At 38.4% G+C, this 16,205-nt stretch overlaps 2 protein-coding genes and 1 long non-coding RNA gene across 6 annotated transcripts; all 3 read right to left on the reverse strand.

The window, feature by feature from the left end:
* Positions 1-582: 582 nt before the first annotated feature.
* Positions 583-5,062, reverse strand: LOC135630868 (uncharacterized). The gene is made up of 4 exons (XR_010494164.1): positions 4,454-5,062; positions 2,059-3,305; positions 1,200-1,588; positions 583-1,019 (listed from the first exon to the last, which is right to left on the reverse strand). It is a non-coding gene; the product is annotated as an uncharacterized LOC135630868 (long non-coding RNA).
* Positions 5,063-5,222: 160 nt separating this feature from the next.
* On the reverse strand, positions 5,223-7,715 carry LOC135631024 (uncharacterized). Its single transcript, XM_065138391.1, has one exon. It carries the CDS (start codon positions 7,684-7,686, stop codon positions 7,009-7,011), a length of 678 nt encoding a protein of 225 aa, XP_064994463.1. The 5' UTR covers positions 7,687-7,715; the 3' UTR covers positions 5,223-7,008.
* Positions 7,716-8,389: 674 nt separating this feature from the next.
* Positions 8,390-16,205, reverse strand: LOC135632041 (GATA transcription factor 27-like). 4 transcript variants are annotated; one of them, XM_065140340.1, is made up of 9 exons: positions 15,957-16,205; positions 13,275-13,640; positions 11,085-11,396; positions 10,979-11,006; positions 10,732-10,804; positions 10,512-10,615; positions 10,244-10,430; positions 10,096-10,153; positions 8,390-9,122 (listed from the first exon to the last, which is right to left on the reverse strand). In XM_065140340.1, the coding sequence occupies exons 1-9, from the start codon at positions 16,180-16,182 to the stop codon at positions 8,734-8,736; spliced, it is 1,743 nt and encodes a 580-aa protein (XP_064996412.1). In that variant the 5' UTR covers positions 16,183-16,205; the 3' UTR covers positions 8,390-8,733. The 4 variants fall into 4 exon arrangements, with proteins under 4 accessions (XP_064996412.1, XP_064996414.1, XP_064996411.1 ...); XM_065140342.1 differs by having other exon boundaries at positions 10,979-11,396; positions 15,504-16,202; XM_065140339.1 differs by having other exon boundaries at positions 10,979-11,396; positions 15,957-16,200.

Raw genomic sequence — 16,205 nt, forward strand, 5'->3', positions numbered from 1 at the left:
CCTAACCTGATCTAAGAATGCATAGTAAACCATATAACATTACCTGATATCATTTGCAGGGACAAAAAAGTCACCTTTGAATTGAATTCTTAGTATACCTTAGTTTAAATTTGAATTTATTCTGGTGTAGAATAATGGAGGGCGGCGCAGTGAAGGTGTGCTCCTGCGTGCACCGTCGAGCAAGCTGCAGTTTCTCCTCCATGCAAGCCTTCCTATGTTGTGTGGGAAATATGAAAGCAGGAAGATATAACCCCGACGTGTCCACCAAACACCAATATCGATTAATTGAGCACTACATCAAGGCGTCGGAATAATAACCACGCGCGTGGCTTTGAAGGATCCTGAATCTAGTAGTTCATGCAAACAGTAGCATATCTCATTAGATCATAATGCTCAAGTTGACCATGTTCTGCACAGAATGGATGATGAACCTTGGACACCACTATACTTTAGAAGGATTATTCAAGAACTCACCTGTGCTTATTTCAGTCACAATCTCCATGAAAGAACTGCACAAATCGGATCCTTGATTGGTTCGACGGTGAGAATGGCATCATCTGATGAGTTGCATCGCCCACAGCATTCCAAATAAAATACCCAGTATTTGCATTGTTGGTCAGAGAGACTATTCTACAAAGCGAAGGTGAAGAGTCTCCTACATGCTTCACATACGTGTTGTTGACCAAAGCAAATCTAAGAGTTGGATTCCTTCAATCCATGTTGTGTCGGGATCAAGCTTCCATGCTTGGTTACAGCCTGAACTTCATATAAAGAAAGAACAGTTGTGTAGAATCAGATTTCGATAGCTACTCTCATTATCTCTTGCGAGAAGCCATATTCTACACCACTTCAAGCGGATCTGCAGGTGTCTCCTTGACACATTCTACATCATCAGACTCTCCAATAATATGTCCGGCTGTGCCATGGCACTCGTCATCAGCTCTTTTCTTGTTTTGGGAGTCATTTACACCTGCTTGTGGATGCCTGAGGGATCAACAGCTTTTTTTCACCTGATTCACCTGCAGCGCAACATAAATACTGTAAGTTCAACATGAGAACTCATTCATCAAGTTAGCAATACTGAGTACAAACAGAAGTAAAAAGCTATTTTAATTTTTCGAGAAATTTTCGTCCTGCCAAGTATGTGAAGAGCTCATCAACTAGCTTGTGTATTGTACATGGGCAGACAAGAAACATACCAAAAGACAAACTAGAAGCAGCTCTGGTGAGAGTTTCCGTGACGAACAAGACTACGATCATCGCAATACTGAACAAGGCGTATATGGAGCAAAATGGCATGCTCAACCTCTTCCTGCAAAGTTTTCGAGAAGGGGAATGCACATAATTCTTGATCAAACACCTCCTCTTCGTTGTAGTCGATCAAACATCCTTCAACCAGTGCTGCGCTCTGGGACTCAACTGCTACAAGCTGGTGATGGAAGGTGTTGATTTCTCTGAGGAGGTGTTTTACATGTCTGATGACTTCATTGAAATGATGTGGAGAAGAACACTCTTCCTTGGCGACATCCTCAAGTGCGGATACAGCTTCATCTTCCAAGTAAGCAAGAATATGCCTCACAAGTCATCCCTGAAATGATTGAAGCATTCCATTTTCTCAGTGTGATATTACATCAGATGGTTAACTCCCACAAAATATAAATAGCAACAAATAAGTTTGACATCTAGAATTGTTTGGTATAGTGTGTGTTTACATCGAATTAAGTGTTCAAACTAATCCAAAAGATCATCTATTAAAAGCATCAGATGCTGTGCCTATATGCCTTGTGATGTTCTGCTCGTCTTAATCATATATAAAAGAAAGCATCTACTAAAGTGTCTTTTTTGTGTCAATGTATCACCAAGATCTAAAATTATTCTACTAAACTTGCTGAGCAATGGCTGAATGCAAATGACTTAATAAAGACAAAGCATGTTTATTTCAAAAAAATGCAGAAACATCTCTGCAGCATATCTAATTATTTTCATCTCTGCTATCAGGATATGAATGTTATTTGGTTAAGGAATCCGTTCACCAAGTTAAACCAGGAAGGAGAGGACCTGCAGATGAGTAGTAACTTCTACAATGGCAGACATTTGATGATTCCAACTTCTTCAACACTGGCTTCTACTTTGTGACCCCAAACAACAAAACTACAGCACTGTTTGATGATTGGAATGCATCAAAACACAACTTCACATGCATGAATGATCAAGAGGTGCTGCTGAGGATGAAGAGGGCAGGTGTTTTCAGGTGGCTGGGGTTGAAAGTGAGGTACCTAGACACCACATGCTTCACTGGATTCTGTCAAAACAGCAAGGATTTTGGTCAAGTGATCACAGTGCACTCAAACTGTTGTGTCAGTGTGAAGGCCAAGCTTACAAGTCTCGCAGCTGTGCTTGATGCTTGGACGTCAAATAATGGGACATCAAATGCTACCTGGCCTACGCATACTGGATTCTGCTTGAGGCAGGAATGTTCACTATTTAAATGAATTGTCTCATTACCAAGTTTGCAACCTTGTCAACCAAAACCATGAGGTAGGTCATTACAATCATGATGTGTAATTGAAATCATAATATTTCTTCTTTTTCTAGATTTTGACAAAGACAAGATCCCAATAGCCAACAGAAAACCATTTATGCAGGCATTGTGCTTCCAACTTTAACTTTGCTCCCAACAACATTTGTTCAACAGACTGAAAATTGTAAGACATTACACTCTTTTGTGCTGTACAAACACAACTGATGCATTTCCATTCCACAGCACCTGGATGACAGTCAATTCTCCCGTATGAGATCAAGCTCTGTGCATTTTGTGAAAATTCTGACTTCCAATAAACCTGGATGGTACAGTTGATGAACTGCTAGAGATTCAATATTTCTGATCTCAGTTAACAATTCTATTATGGCAGTCCATACTTCCCAAAGAAAACCACTGCCTTAGCTGGCGATCCTCAAGTGAGCAACATTTTGCAGGTCAGCAGCAAGCAGAAATAACATGGCAATAATTGGACTACAAGTCAATTCGACCAGTTTACATCTGAAAGTTCCAAAAGACTTCTTTGAATCTCCAGATACTGTAAGACTGCAAGCTACAATGGAACCATCACATATGCCTGTCCTGTGGGATAAACCCGGAGTAGAGAACAGGAAGGCAAGGTGCATAGAGGAACTTCACTGAGCATTTGGTTACCAAGAGCAATTCATCAGCTGAATCAGATTGCCAATAGGCTTTTGCTTTTTGGCAATAAAAGAGCTTGTATCCAATTAATTTCACCTACTTCTTAAATCTCGAGAACCGCACCCTAAAACATAAGTAATCCAGCTTAGCATGAACCAGAAAGAATGAGATACTTAAAGAAGATATATTTATCTAGGCTTCATAAGACTAACATTAGAACCTACCGATCACTACTTGAGCAATTTCAGTTTTATATTGAGACACTGTATTTAATACTTTTATAGCCTGTCGAACACAGACGACAGGATAGAAGGATAATGTCCTAAAGGTTTTCACCTGTATCATTTTCCATGGAAGGACACTGTATTTAATTCTCTTATATTGTTATCAGAAGGATAACAATATAAGACTGTCGAACAGTCTTATATTGAGACACTGAAAGGAAGCTCCATGATCTTTTAACAACATAATGATGAGAAGTATGCAAATTCAACAGATTAGCACAATGTAAAACACCTCCCATTTTTTCAAACTGTCTGTCTAAGACAACATGTAAATTCTTAGCAACCTAAACTTCGCATGCCTACACAGCCCTACATTTTATGATCATTAAAGCAGATACTGACATTCTGGAAATTTGCTTGCAATTTTATTCCATTCCATCATAATAATTCAAATTTGAATTCTTTGGATTGGCTGTAATGCCATATAGATATATATAGAGAAAAAGTGAGTGAGAAAATAACAATGCAACATATAAACTTCAAAGTTCTCATCTCGTGTACCTCCGAGGGTTATATACCATTACAGCACTACTACATTTTAATTACCAAATAAAAGTAATTCAGGAGAGAACACATTGAGCATACTTCCTCTGCGTCTTTATCCAAGAGGAGTAAACAAATAAATATTAGCAAATATCTTACCATGATGCAATGCACTGGACTATCAAAATTATAAAAAAAAAATCTTCAATTGAGAGTTCATAAGTCAAACATCATTATAGTAAATTCCCAAGTAGGCAAATTCAATCATGCTCTGAACCTTTTGGGCTGGTAACTTTATGACCTAAGACACTCACCTCCACAGAAACTACAAATAAAAGCCCCTTTTGTTCTTTTTTTTGTTTCTTGTATTTCCATAACATAAGTTCAGTAACTTGCTGAGCAAAATATCGGCTTCAAAATATTTCAGCGATTAAACAATGAAGTAAGATATCGAACAAAATAAAATAGACGTCGCCGAAGAAACCTTAAAACAAGGAAAACTCACATGCGATGGACGCCGATGGGCCCATCAAAGATTCATACGCAAGTCCTTGTCTCCTCGCAGAGCTTCTTGATAAGCTCCTCCCTTTTCGGCCGATGATGCTCTTCGCCTTCAGCAAGGACACGATGAGTCCGAACACGTTGTACCCAGGCCACCCCGGCCACTCCTTGACCTCTGCACCACTGCCGTTCGCCGGCGGGATCGCCTCGGTGGATAGATCCTCGTCCTCCGCCTTCACAGCCAGTTCCTGATCGGTCGGATCCTACTCGACGGAGGCGGCGTTCCTCTCGGGCTTGGGCTCCGCGTCGGCGGGGTAGGAGGGTGCCTCGGCCTCAGGCTCGACGTCGGCAGAGGTGCCGTTCACGGCACCGTCCACGACGTGAATAAAGAACGAAAAGCAAAGGGTTTGAGGCGACGAGAGGAGAAGGGTTTTTAGTCGGCAGCAGAAGAATGAACGGCGGGTAGATCTTTTTGAGTTTGTATTAGTCGACCAAATCACACGTGTCGGACAAGAACTCGCACGTGCACGATCGAGAGACCATAGAAGTGGATCGTGCTGGGCTCCACAGAGCCCATCGTTGTTTCCAGAAAGGTGGAGTTTTGTGTCAGTTTCCGGCCCTCAACGTTATCAAATTTTCACACACACACATATATATATATATATATATATATATATATATATATATATATATATATATATATATATATATATATATATATATAATCCTAAAAACTTGTGTAGTGTACGTATCCTTGCAAGTTGCAATTAATCTTCATCACCTAATCATCATTTTCTGTTTTGTTGAAATTTTAACTATGATTAATATCATTTAAGATCTCATTATGATGAAAAATATTATGAGTATTTTAGATTTTAATATATATAGTTTTAACTCAAACCACAGTTACAAGTTAACCTGAGTTTTCTGGATGAATATGAGGACATGTTCTTACTTAGTGTAAGCACTCATTTCCTCAACTTTACAAGAGTAGGTATCTAAACCCCTTGATAAAAATAAAAATAAAAATAAAATAGATGAATTCTGGAGAAGGCGGCTACTATCTTTATTTTCTTTTATTGAGAAAAATTGTCTTAGCAAAAAGCATAAACAAAGCGTCTTTACGAAGTTAAAAAACAATAATTATGACAATAATTTCCAACTTCATTCTCAGTTTAGGAAGGCTGATATTTCGGATCTCATTTGATCAATTTCATCATCATCTATTTGGAGAAAAACTCAAAATAATATATTTTCATGTTAATATTCTCATGTTATCCATATAACCTGAACACACTTGCCAATATTCAGACAATAAAATAATCATAACTATTTTTCCATCAAGTTGGTATCTTTAAACCATCTGAGGACAGGAGCAACCTAAATATCCCCATCCAATTAATTTCTCACATCATATCAAGTGATTCACAGATGAAGATTGAACTATATGTCTAATTCAAATGATCTGTGCAAGGAGAAGCAGGATAGAGACATTCATATATCACCAAACTTTTTCATAACAAAAACCTACATTGATTGTTTGACATGTTTTGCTTACAAATACCACTGTAGCTAATAATTTTCCTTACCTGGAATTCAGCTCTGTGGTTATCCCCATATAATCTTCTTCTTCTTCTAGTGGTTTATGCCTTACAGATAAATGGCTCTCTTTCCAATAAATTGCTTTTCTAGCTGGTAAATCTATTTTGAGGTACTGCAGTGCTTCCTGGTGTCCTGAAGCATATTTAAATGAGTGTTTTGTTGTGAGGTTGAGTTCAGTCAGCATGGAATGATTTACAGATATAGCTTATGTTTATCTCGCAGAAGTTACTTGTTTTTATGGATTTTCATGTAGCTATATTAATTAAAAGTGCAGCTGATAGCATGCTCAAAGGAACTTGTCCTTTAAGCATTTCTCATAGAAGTTACTTGTTCAGGAACTGTTCTTCCTGTTTTATTGACTCATCAAACATGTGTCAGGTGATGCTTTTCCTTTTGAAAGACCAGAACAAACATCAATATTTCTTGGTGAATTTGATGCAATTATATGCCACTCAAAGAACTGGTCTTGAAATCATGATATGTGATCAGATACCCATAGCACTGTGTCATAGTGTTCTATGTTTTTTGGCTAACTATTCTGCCAGCATCAGATTATTATTCTCAATACCACCAGACACATTAGCAGATCAGACACAAGTTTTTTGCTGTGGCAAACTCATGCTCCACAACTAATCCTGCTAACAATTAAGAATAAGCTAATGATAGCTGGACATGTAATGCAAGCTACAATCATTGTCAATACCAAAGCATTGGCCAGCATAGTCTTTCTTCCTCTCTTAGATCACAACAAATGTTTTGCCACTACATGTTCTTCAATTTCAACATCTAGAATTTGCTTATCAAGATTGTAATTTTTTTGTCAGTATAATATAACAAGTTTTTATCTGGTAATATGTAAAGAAATGATAATTTGAGAAGTAGAAGCAGAGAGATAAGAAAAGAATCTAAAAAAAAGGAAGAAAAATAAGAAAGTAACAGGACAAATTTATGGCTCTCTTACTCGGATCCCAATTCAAGATCTTGCTTCTCCTCCAACATCGGTCCAAGTTCGCCACCGTTGGCAGCCGCCGCCGCCGCCTCCTCGCTGCTGGCCGTCAGATCGTCACGCACGCGGAACACAGCGTGGAGGAGCACGACCGGCAGCCCGATTGCCATGGCGAGCAGGAACTGCGGCACGGCTCGCGTCATAACCAGCTCGACGCCGACCACGGCCAGCACGAGCGCGGCCGCCAGCCTGCGGTCCAGGACCTGGCGGAGGAGGGCGGAGTTGGGGAAGGCCTTGAGGAGGACGCCGTAGAAAAAAGCGGCCTTGGAAGCGGCCATGAAGAAGAGCATGGTGGGGCGGCGGCGGGGGAAGAGGGAGGCGAGTAGGAGGACCCAGAGGAGGAGAGCGTAGTGCAGGCGGAAGGATCGGAGGTTCCGGACGGCGCGGACGGCAGCGGCCTCGGCGTCGGGCGGCGCCGCGAAGGCCTGGGGACGGACGAAGCGGGCGAGAGCCTTGCGGGTGCGGCGGGCGCTGTCGCGGGCGCGCTCGACGACCGCGGCGGAGCGCCGCAGCACGCCGCCGTAGGTCGCCATTGGACTCTGGTTCGTGGCTGGTTTGGGGAAGGCTGTGGCCGGAGGGACGAAAAAAGCAACCACGCGTACTCTGCGTCCCTTCTCTCGTGTACTCATTCATTTCTCCCCTCCTTCCCCAAGTAATGGGAGGCGGCGGAGCTCGTAACGGGAGTCGGGGCGTCAATAATCAATTAAATACTTAACTAGGGGTCCCACAGATGAACCAACGAAAAGAACTCGCACGTGCAGAAACTTCAAAGGCGACCTTTGGTGGGTTGAAGGGCTCATTTAGCGGGCGATCTTTGACCTCAAGCATGTCTGGGTCAACCCAGCCCTGCTTTCTTCTTCTGACGGTCAACACAGCCCAGTTTTTTCTTTATTTTCGAGCAATTAAGATTGAGATTTTTTCGATCACTATACACAGAATACAAGAATTTCGATGTATATATATATATATATATATATATATATATATATATATATATATATATCCTTACCATTGGCTAAATATCTATTAATTAGATTAAAGATACACATATATATATTCAATTTTGAGTTCAATTTAGATAGCTAATCAAATCCGAAAACTAAAGAATGCGATTCACAGATACTCTATCTATCAAATAGAATAAGAGTGAAATTATTCATGAAATCAATAGTCATCTGGTTGAATTACAAATAAGAATTCTAAACCTTATGAGCCTCCATGTCCGAAGTTTAAAGCTATATACAACAACAATCAATGTCGAATGCTTGAACAAACATTATAGGCTTAGATAGTAGCACAAGACTGGCAAAAGTTGGGAAGAGAACAACAAGATGAACAAAGTAATCAAAGCTCAGTGTATGGTGATGAGCACTCCTTTTTCAATGGCAATACATATAAACTCTGCAACTCCATCCTTTTACTCTTTATACAGACACCTATTTCACTCAGTTATATTACAACTTTCTTGCAAGGCTATACAAGAAACAAACCAGACCCAGCCAGTTCAAAGCTAAATGTCAGTTTTCAGCATACTTGAAAAAAAAATAAAAGTAGACTGAAATGTTTTATAGGAAAATAAAAGGAGCAAGACTTTGACACCCATCATTCAAGCATTAGTCCCTTGCATCAAAGGGAAATGAGCGATTCGGATATACTAATCTGTTATCGGTGCTTAATTATTTACCGCAGAAACTTGAAGATGGGTGGTAAGAAGCTTCAAGTCCACTCTCAGCTGGGGAATCATTTTGGTTTATAATTTGTCTCCAAGGATGGTACAGGAGTTCTGCTTCAGGAAACGACGCACTGGAGGGCATATCCAGGAGCAAGTCATCGTCTGAGCTGTCAGCGATGAACTGTTTTGGGGCTAGCGAGTAGCTCCTATCAGCAGCAGTAGCAAAAATCTTTCTTGAATAGATGCAAGCCGCTTCATGGTCTACAAAGTCTTCTGTGTCATCAGTTACTTTGGAAACAACACTAGATTCTAGCTGATTTGAACATCCTGAAGGAGGATTCATGCCCCCAGACCTGCATACTCTTTTAGGGCTTCTCATGCTGCTCTTCTGCTCTGAAATCCACAGCACAACCACCAATTATGTTAGGAGGGACAAGTTCCTTATTGAATTTTCAACTACCTATACAAAGTACTCAATATTTACATCTGGAAAACTTTAGACAGTCAGTTTTTGTAATTTCCAATCAAGGTGGAATATTCCTCTTTTGAAGTGCCAAATATGATATCTTAAATAGACCCATATTGGAAGCGGCAGGTGTTATGATATAGTCCTAGAAATGTCTGGTACTAATACCACAGGTATTTTTGGGTCATGTGGTTTGAGGTCCATTATATCCAATTCCATGCAGAACATGATTTGAACTTAAACATTTTAGGCCATATGGCTTTAGGCTCATACAACTTAAGTCATCGGTCAGTAGGTCTTCCAGACCAAGTTATGACAACCAAAGTACAAAACAATATTTTTTCCAGGAAGATATTTGCGTCCTCGATGCCTAAACTTGATAATAACAAGAAAATGCCATCAGAAATTTGACAACACGATTACGAGTATGTGCCTATCATAGTTAAGTGTTCCAGATTCCCCTCAAAATATTATACTGTAAGAATGTGGAACAAGTTCTAGAAGTACTAAGTATAATTATTTCGTTTAACTTCATACATAACTTAGGATATCTTAGCAAATAAAGTAATAATTTGTCAAGACTAGAGCGACAATGAATAGGCCCAACAGTAGTAACTATCGTTTTCGTGAATTAAAACCACATTTTAGATAATTTAAATATTTGTTTGTATAACACCCATGATGTACATCAGGGGTGACGAATTCCAAGAAATTAGAAAGAAAAGATACTGATGGTTAGAATTGACCATGGTTAACAGAAGAATGAAAATGCATAAGAAAATTAATATCCCCATTTCAACATGCTTTTATCTAATCAGTGGAAATATTGAAGACTCAGAGCTGGATAGTTCTGATTTTGCCTCTCACAAATCCTTTTGTGAGAAGCCAAAATGGAATTACCAGGAAGGAGTTGTCTATTTAGCTTTCCATTTCCTCTTTTCTTGTTTGAGGATGAACCCTACAGCAAATGAGATATCAATCAGAACTTACGACTCAAACAGCTTGATTTTACTCCAAAGGCATAGCTTGTATGGACCATTCTTTTTACCTTTATGTCTTGGTAGAACTCTGACCATTGAAGGTTTGTGCTATTTAGTAATGCAAGCCTTTCCACAGTCCTACACTCTTCAGCATTTGCTCCTGAAAATGAGAGATCAAGAACTCCTTCTTGGAACAGTTGCTGAAAGCAAGATAATGTGTCCAAGAACTGAGGACTTGTGAACATGCTTTTGAGGCTGCCAAATCAGCAAGAAGATAGTGTGAGGACTGGATAGCAACTTTATATTACTAAACAAAATTACTGAAATGCAACAAACCTTTCAGGGGGGTTGGCAGCATCTGTAGATGGTAAATATTTCATCAATCGTTGTTGTTCTTCATATGTCAGATATTTCATGAAGACCTCAAAGTTAATGAAAACCTACCAAGGTGATATTGTCAAATCAAATCTCAGTTTTGCAGACTACATCACAAACACATAGCATAGTGTAATGCACTTATATAGCCACTAAAAGACATAGTGAACTATAGTCTTACATTTAAATCAGCATAACTCAGGCAAGAATTCCAATTTTGCAGGTTATTTAACTTTTCGTTCAATATTAAATCCCTGCAAAGGACAGACAAAATATGGGACTTCAAAATTTCAATCAAACTAATTTTGCTACCAAAAGGTGGGCTTTGTAAAGAATAATCTTCTGGTTTCAATGAGTCTATGCCTGAAGAGCATCATTCAGATATGAGCATATACACTTCTTTTTCAAAAATGTATGCAGGAAATTACCTTTTTGGATTTTCCTGGGTTACTGGTGCTGTAGACTTCGTTGGGTCAGTACCAGAATTCAGATTTCTTTTTTTGCTTTTAGTATTTACAGATAAGGATGCTGAACCTGAGAAATCTTCATTGGTAATGCATGATTTATATACTGGAAATGAGCTGGCTTCTGATTCCTCCTCAACTGATTTTGAATTTGGATGTCTAATGAGTACACCTCCATACCCAATCTCAAAAGAACCAAGTGGAGTTCCACTTTCATAAAGCAAATCATCATCTGAGGTTCTGGACAGGTTAGAAGACTGCTCTTCATGCAATATAGAATACAGATCCTTCGTGAGCTTTTCAACAGAAGGTTTTGGGCGAGTTGTAAATGTCCTCTTCTTAGATGGCACTAATGAATGCTCTACATTGGACTGAACTGAACCTGAGAAGCAAAAAGAAAAACTATTAGATGAAAATAAATATATATTGGTGACAAGTTAGAGCCTAATGTAACTACAATAAGAAGCTTCAAAAGATGGATGCCCATAGCTGGAACTGACACAGTATTGTTGATCATTAAGTTCACCCTCATATAGATCAGCACATACTATAGTATAAGAAGTACAAAAAGGGTACAAATTTGTATGAATGAGAAAGAAAAAAAGTACACATTTCAGTCACATTTATCTATCACATACTAACAAAAAGAATATGAATGCCATATTTAATAAAGCAAACAAAGTATCGTAAGACTGCAACGGAGGCATACTTGTGAAGTCTGAGGCTTGAAACTCGGATTATTTTGTTTTTCCCGAAAATAAGAAACTTCAAACTAAGAAGAAGAAAAGCCAGCTATTATATGAACCTAGTATACATCTTTGAGAATTGCTATTTGCTAATAAGAAAAAAATATGGAAATTCATTAAAAATTTTGAATAGGGATACACAATACTCGGATGCTGTGAATTTATCGTAGTGTTTTGTCGGGTTATTTATAATAGGTCTTCCCTTAGAACACTGACACCAGAATAAATTACATGTGACAACCTCAGTTATCTCTAAATGCAGAGTGTCTGATTGCATGAGGACACATAGGAAAAATGACAATGATATTCAGAAGAGGTGGAGCCAAGAGGATCTCAGCCTCTCCATTAATATACTAGTGATAACTAGTTCTCGTCCGAAAATATTCACTGGTAAAAGAAAACATGATTAGCATCATAGCTAATTCCTGAAGCATATTAATTGATTAGCTACAGATTGTTCTACCACTTTCTGATTGCTTGTCAGCAAATGAACAATATATTCATAGCTATTGTTATGATAGCGATTATCAATCATAGTCCAATTAGGAAAAAAATTCATATATAGTTTCTTCAATTCATAAATCAAACTACTTGTTCTAGAACATCGAAGTTCATCTTCAAATGCACAATGGGCTTAACATTTGAATTTTGGGTAGAAGAAAGAAATGCATGTTCCAATATCTTTTGAGGAAAAGAATTGTAAATGTGTTCATATATTTCCAAAAGGCCGAGATGCTGAATAACTTGAATCTGGCACCACAAATGCACAAGGGGAAGTACATGCACTTTATAAATCTATACTGATTCCAAAATCAGAAGTATCTCTACTCATTTTCATTCAATGCTAGTTATATTTCTTTTCATATAATATCTTTCTGTGGAGTGGCTAAATATTCATTTCTAAGGAAAGAAAAAAACTGTGTATCTAATTTACTTTTCCAGAATTGTAAATGAAAGAAAGACTTGGAATCAAAACAGATATGCAGGGGTAAGCATCTGATTGAAAAAAGAAGCTCTTTCATTTACCACATGCCTCATCCAAAGAGAAATTCCAAAGTCAAATTATCTGGAAAATGATGGAAAATGGCAGCAACTGAAATACACAAAGTACAGAGCAAATATGACATTAGTGACACATACATCAGATGGATTATTGGCTAAGATATATGTCAAATTTGTGTTATAAGAGTGAATAGTCAGAAAATTAGTATTCGGGTCAGCAAAATCCTTTCTGCATATGACTTCAATGATTGCTGATGCACCTCAAGTTGGACTAGGTAAATTTAGAATTTGTTCCCAGAGAAGTAAAAAAGTGAAAACTAAAATCCTGTTTCTGAATAGACTGTCTCGAGGTCAATAGGATAGTATCATTCTTCGAGTAAGTACAAATTCTGCATTTCCACTCAAGAATGATAAAACATGAAAAATAAAACCAATGCAATCAATCATTCAAATAGTAAGGTATTGTCTAAGGTTTTTTCTGAGGTTTACAATTAAATGGAAAGGATAATAACCTGTTATATCACTTGCATCAGTGGTCCCAAAATGTACACAGCTTTCTGAACCAGATATAGCAGACTCAGAACTGGATCGATTGCTCACATCTCCTTCAACAATCTTAAGGAAGTTCTGGTCATAATACTGAATTTCACATTCATTTTCCAGTGTACTTTTACTTTGTTTGTTCTTTTGCAACTTCTGCTCTTTGGATTTAGAGGATATACTTTTGATTTTTGAAACTTTTAACTCATCTGAATTAAAAAATTCACGAGCATGCAGTGGTACGTAGTTTGTCAATGAACCCTTTGTTCTCCACCTGGAACCACATGCGTTGCATAAAACTGGCTTTTCAGGTGGTCCATTCCGCCAGAGAGGGGTACCTATTCAACAGAAGATTCAGCAACCATATGATTCCTTAGAAACAAAATTCTTATAGATCACATCTGTCAATAGAACAGTGGCACACAAATGTAGATTATCAACTAAAACAAGTCTTCTTCCTTTCAAACAAAATTGGTAAGCTTATGAATGAAAATAAAGATGACAACAGAATTATGTTATCAAGTAAAAAAAAGCCCCATTCCCATGAAAAGGCAAATGTGAGTTCAAGAGTAACTGAAATAGGAAACCAAGAATTAGATTGCAATCTGTACTTCAAAAAACCAAATGCTTGTGAGACCCTCTCAAGTAACTATTTCCTTGGCCTAGTATGTAATTTCTATCCAACGCCATGTTATTTGAATTGTAACTAAAATCTGACTCTGAAGTTTGATTGACTATCTCTTTGGATAATGTTTATACAATAAGTAGAGAACAAAAGAAATTTGTAAATCAATATATATCTTGCATAATCTATATACAATGTGATTAGCAAAGTCTTATTGACAAACAAACGAAACAAACAGCCTTATGGATAATGCCAATGGAAATCCCTAATTTTGGGTTTCAAATTCTAAAAAGTCATCCTGGCAATGGGTGCTCCAAAGGAAAAAATATTATAGAATAAAAGAGAATGGAACAACAAATACCATTTGCTACTTGAAACAAGTGAATGCTTGTAAATTGCACATGAGATTTTCAGGGATTCATCAATAGAAGGATAGCTTAGTTTTGAGCATCATAGAACATTGCCAACGACAGAATAGCCATTCGCCATAACTTTTAAGTAATGAGCATTGAGGCTGAAAAATTGGTTTTCCAAGAAGACAGTAGTACTACATGAGATCCTATTTGAGGAAGAGTATGGAGCGAGAATACAAAACTAGAAATTCACCAACTCTCCTGTAAGATCTACATGTAAGTTTTTCTCCTTATAATTACATTCTATCAAAGTTCTGTATAACTAAAAACATAAAACTCCAATTTTATTTTGCAATACACCCGAAGTTTAAATGTCCATCAACAAAAGGCCTACTAGAAAACACTAAGTCCAAAAAGCTTGCTAATAGATCTCCCACTGATGATCAATGAGTAATCACTTTGTTATGAAACCTATGCTGCCAATGGAAAAGGTAAATAATCTCATCCTATCAAATCCAATGGACAAATTATATCATTGTAAATTAAACCTTCTCCACCAGTTCCTGAACTAGAGGCAGGTAAAACACCAAGGGAAACCATTCTAAACAAGTGGATCCATGTTCTCTTGCTGGCTACAAAAACAGGGAGAAGGAAACACATATCCTTCGCAAATTCATGATTCCTTCTGAAGTTCACTGCAATTTCTCAAAAATTTCTGACATAGCAACTGCTTAAAGTCCCTTTTTTTTTTTTGCCAGAATTATCGGGATGCTCTTAATAAGCAATTTGGATCACATACTACAAAGATATGCAAGCCTCAATTGTGGCTCACTAACGATAAAACCAGAGGCGAATCTTAATTAAGATGAAACACAGTCTTCGACCGAATTCATTTGGTGATATCACGCAGGATGAAGTCGGTCCTTTACCCACCTAACTGAGCAAAAGCACAGAGCAAGAGGTATACGCAGAACGAACCAGAAAGAAGTAGCCAATAACCAATCGATTCCAGAACGATTACATTAAGCCTTTGCATCACAGAATGATGCCCTCGTTAGAAAATTAACGGGAAGAAGAAAATTAATGTGTCCCAGAACGACTTGTTAACCCGAGGAAATTAAACCGTCGAAAAAGAACCTAAAAGAAGCAGACGAGTGGCAGAAACTAATCAGAGAAGCAAGACAGAGATCCAGAACGGGTCATAAACATGAACAAGTGCTCACTTGTAACTCCACAATGGCGGCAAGGTCCTTGCTTTCCCATATGTACCACCCCTTTCCTCTCCTCTCCTCCCCTCCTTTCGATCCCAGTGGGGATCAAGCGCAAAATAGAGAGCTAGAAAAATCAAGAAAAAAAAAAGGAAAGAACTGTTTTTTATGTGAGAATTTGGTGCTAAAATTAGAAAGAGTTCCGTGACATCTTCTTGCGCCCCTTCAAACAAATATCATCGAGTCCTCAAAGACTCGGAACAAAGTCACAGCAAGCACAGCCCTCCTTTCGATAAGCACCAACATAAAGCTACACCAATTCTTCTATCCAGTCCAAGAAGACCAGAGAGGGAAAAGGAAAGGAAGGAAAGGAAGAGGGGTGGGGGGCGAGGGGAGAAAGAGGAAAGATGTGAAGAGAGAAAGAGAGAGAATGGAAGACCGGAGAGGGACCAAGAGAAAGAAATTTACAGGGTGAGATGGGCTTGTAGGTTGGAATCTGTACAATCCAATGGGAAGGAGGAGTCCATTGCTGCAGAGAGTTAAATGGTGGGGGAAAAAAGAAAGGAGTGGAGGTGAATAGGAAGGAAGAGGGAGACCTCCTTTTCTTCCTCGCCTTGCTTTTTCTACACGTCCACTGTGGATTGGTTTCTATGGGTGTCAAGTAAATGACCAACTCAAATGCTAACCTCACCATGCTATGATGCCCTGTGAATAGGA

The sequence above is a fragment of the Musa acuminata genome, chromosome BXJ3-2 (genome assembly GCF_036884655.1).
Source record: "Musa acuminata AAA Group cultivar baxijiao chromosome BXJ3-2, Cavendish_Baxijiao_AAA, whole genome shotgun sequence".
NCBI lineage: Eukaryota > Viridiplantae > Streptophyta > Magnoliopsida > Zingiberales > Musaceae > Musa > Musa acuminata.

Coding starts and splice junctions, on each gene's coding strand:
- LOC135631024 (XM_065138391.1), bottom strand. CDS start 7,686: ATGAGTACACGAGAGAAGGGACGCAGAGTACGCGTGGTTGCTTTTTTC.
- LOC135632041 (XM_065140339.1), bottom strand. CDS start 16,182: ATGGTGAGGTTAGCATTTGAGTTGGTCATTTACTTGACACCCATAGAA. Junction 10,431..10,511: donor GCTGCCAACCCCCCTGAAAG/GTTTGTTGCATT, acceptor CTGATTTGGCAG/CCTCAAAAGCATGTTCACAA. Junction 10,154..10,243: donor AGTTCTACCAAGACATAAAG/GTAAAAAGAATG, acceptor CATTTGCTGTAG/GGTTCATCCTCAAACAAGAA.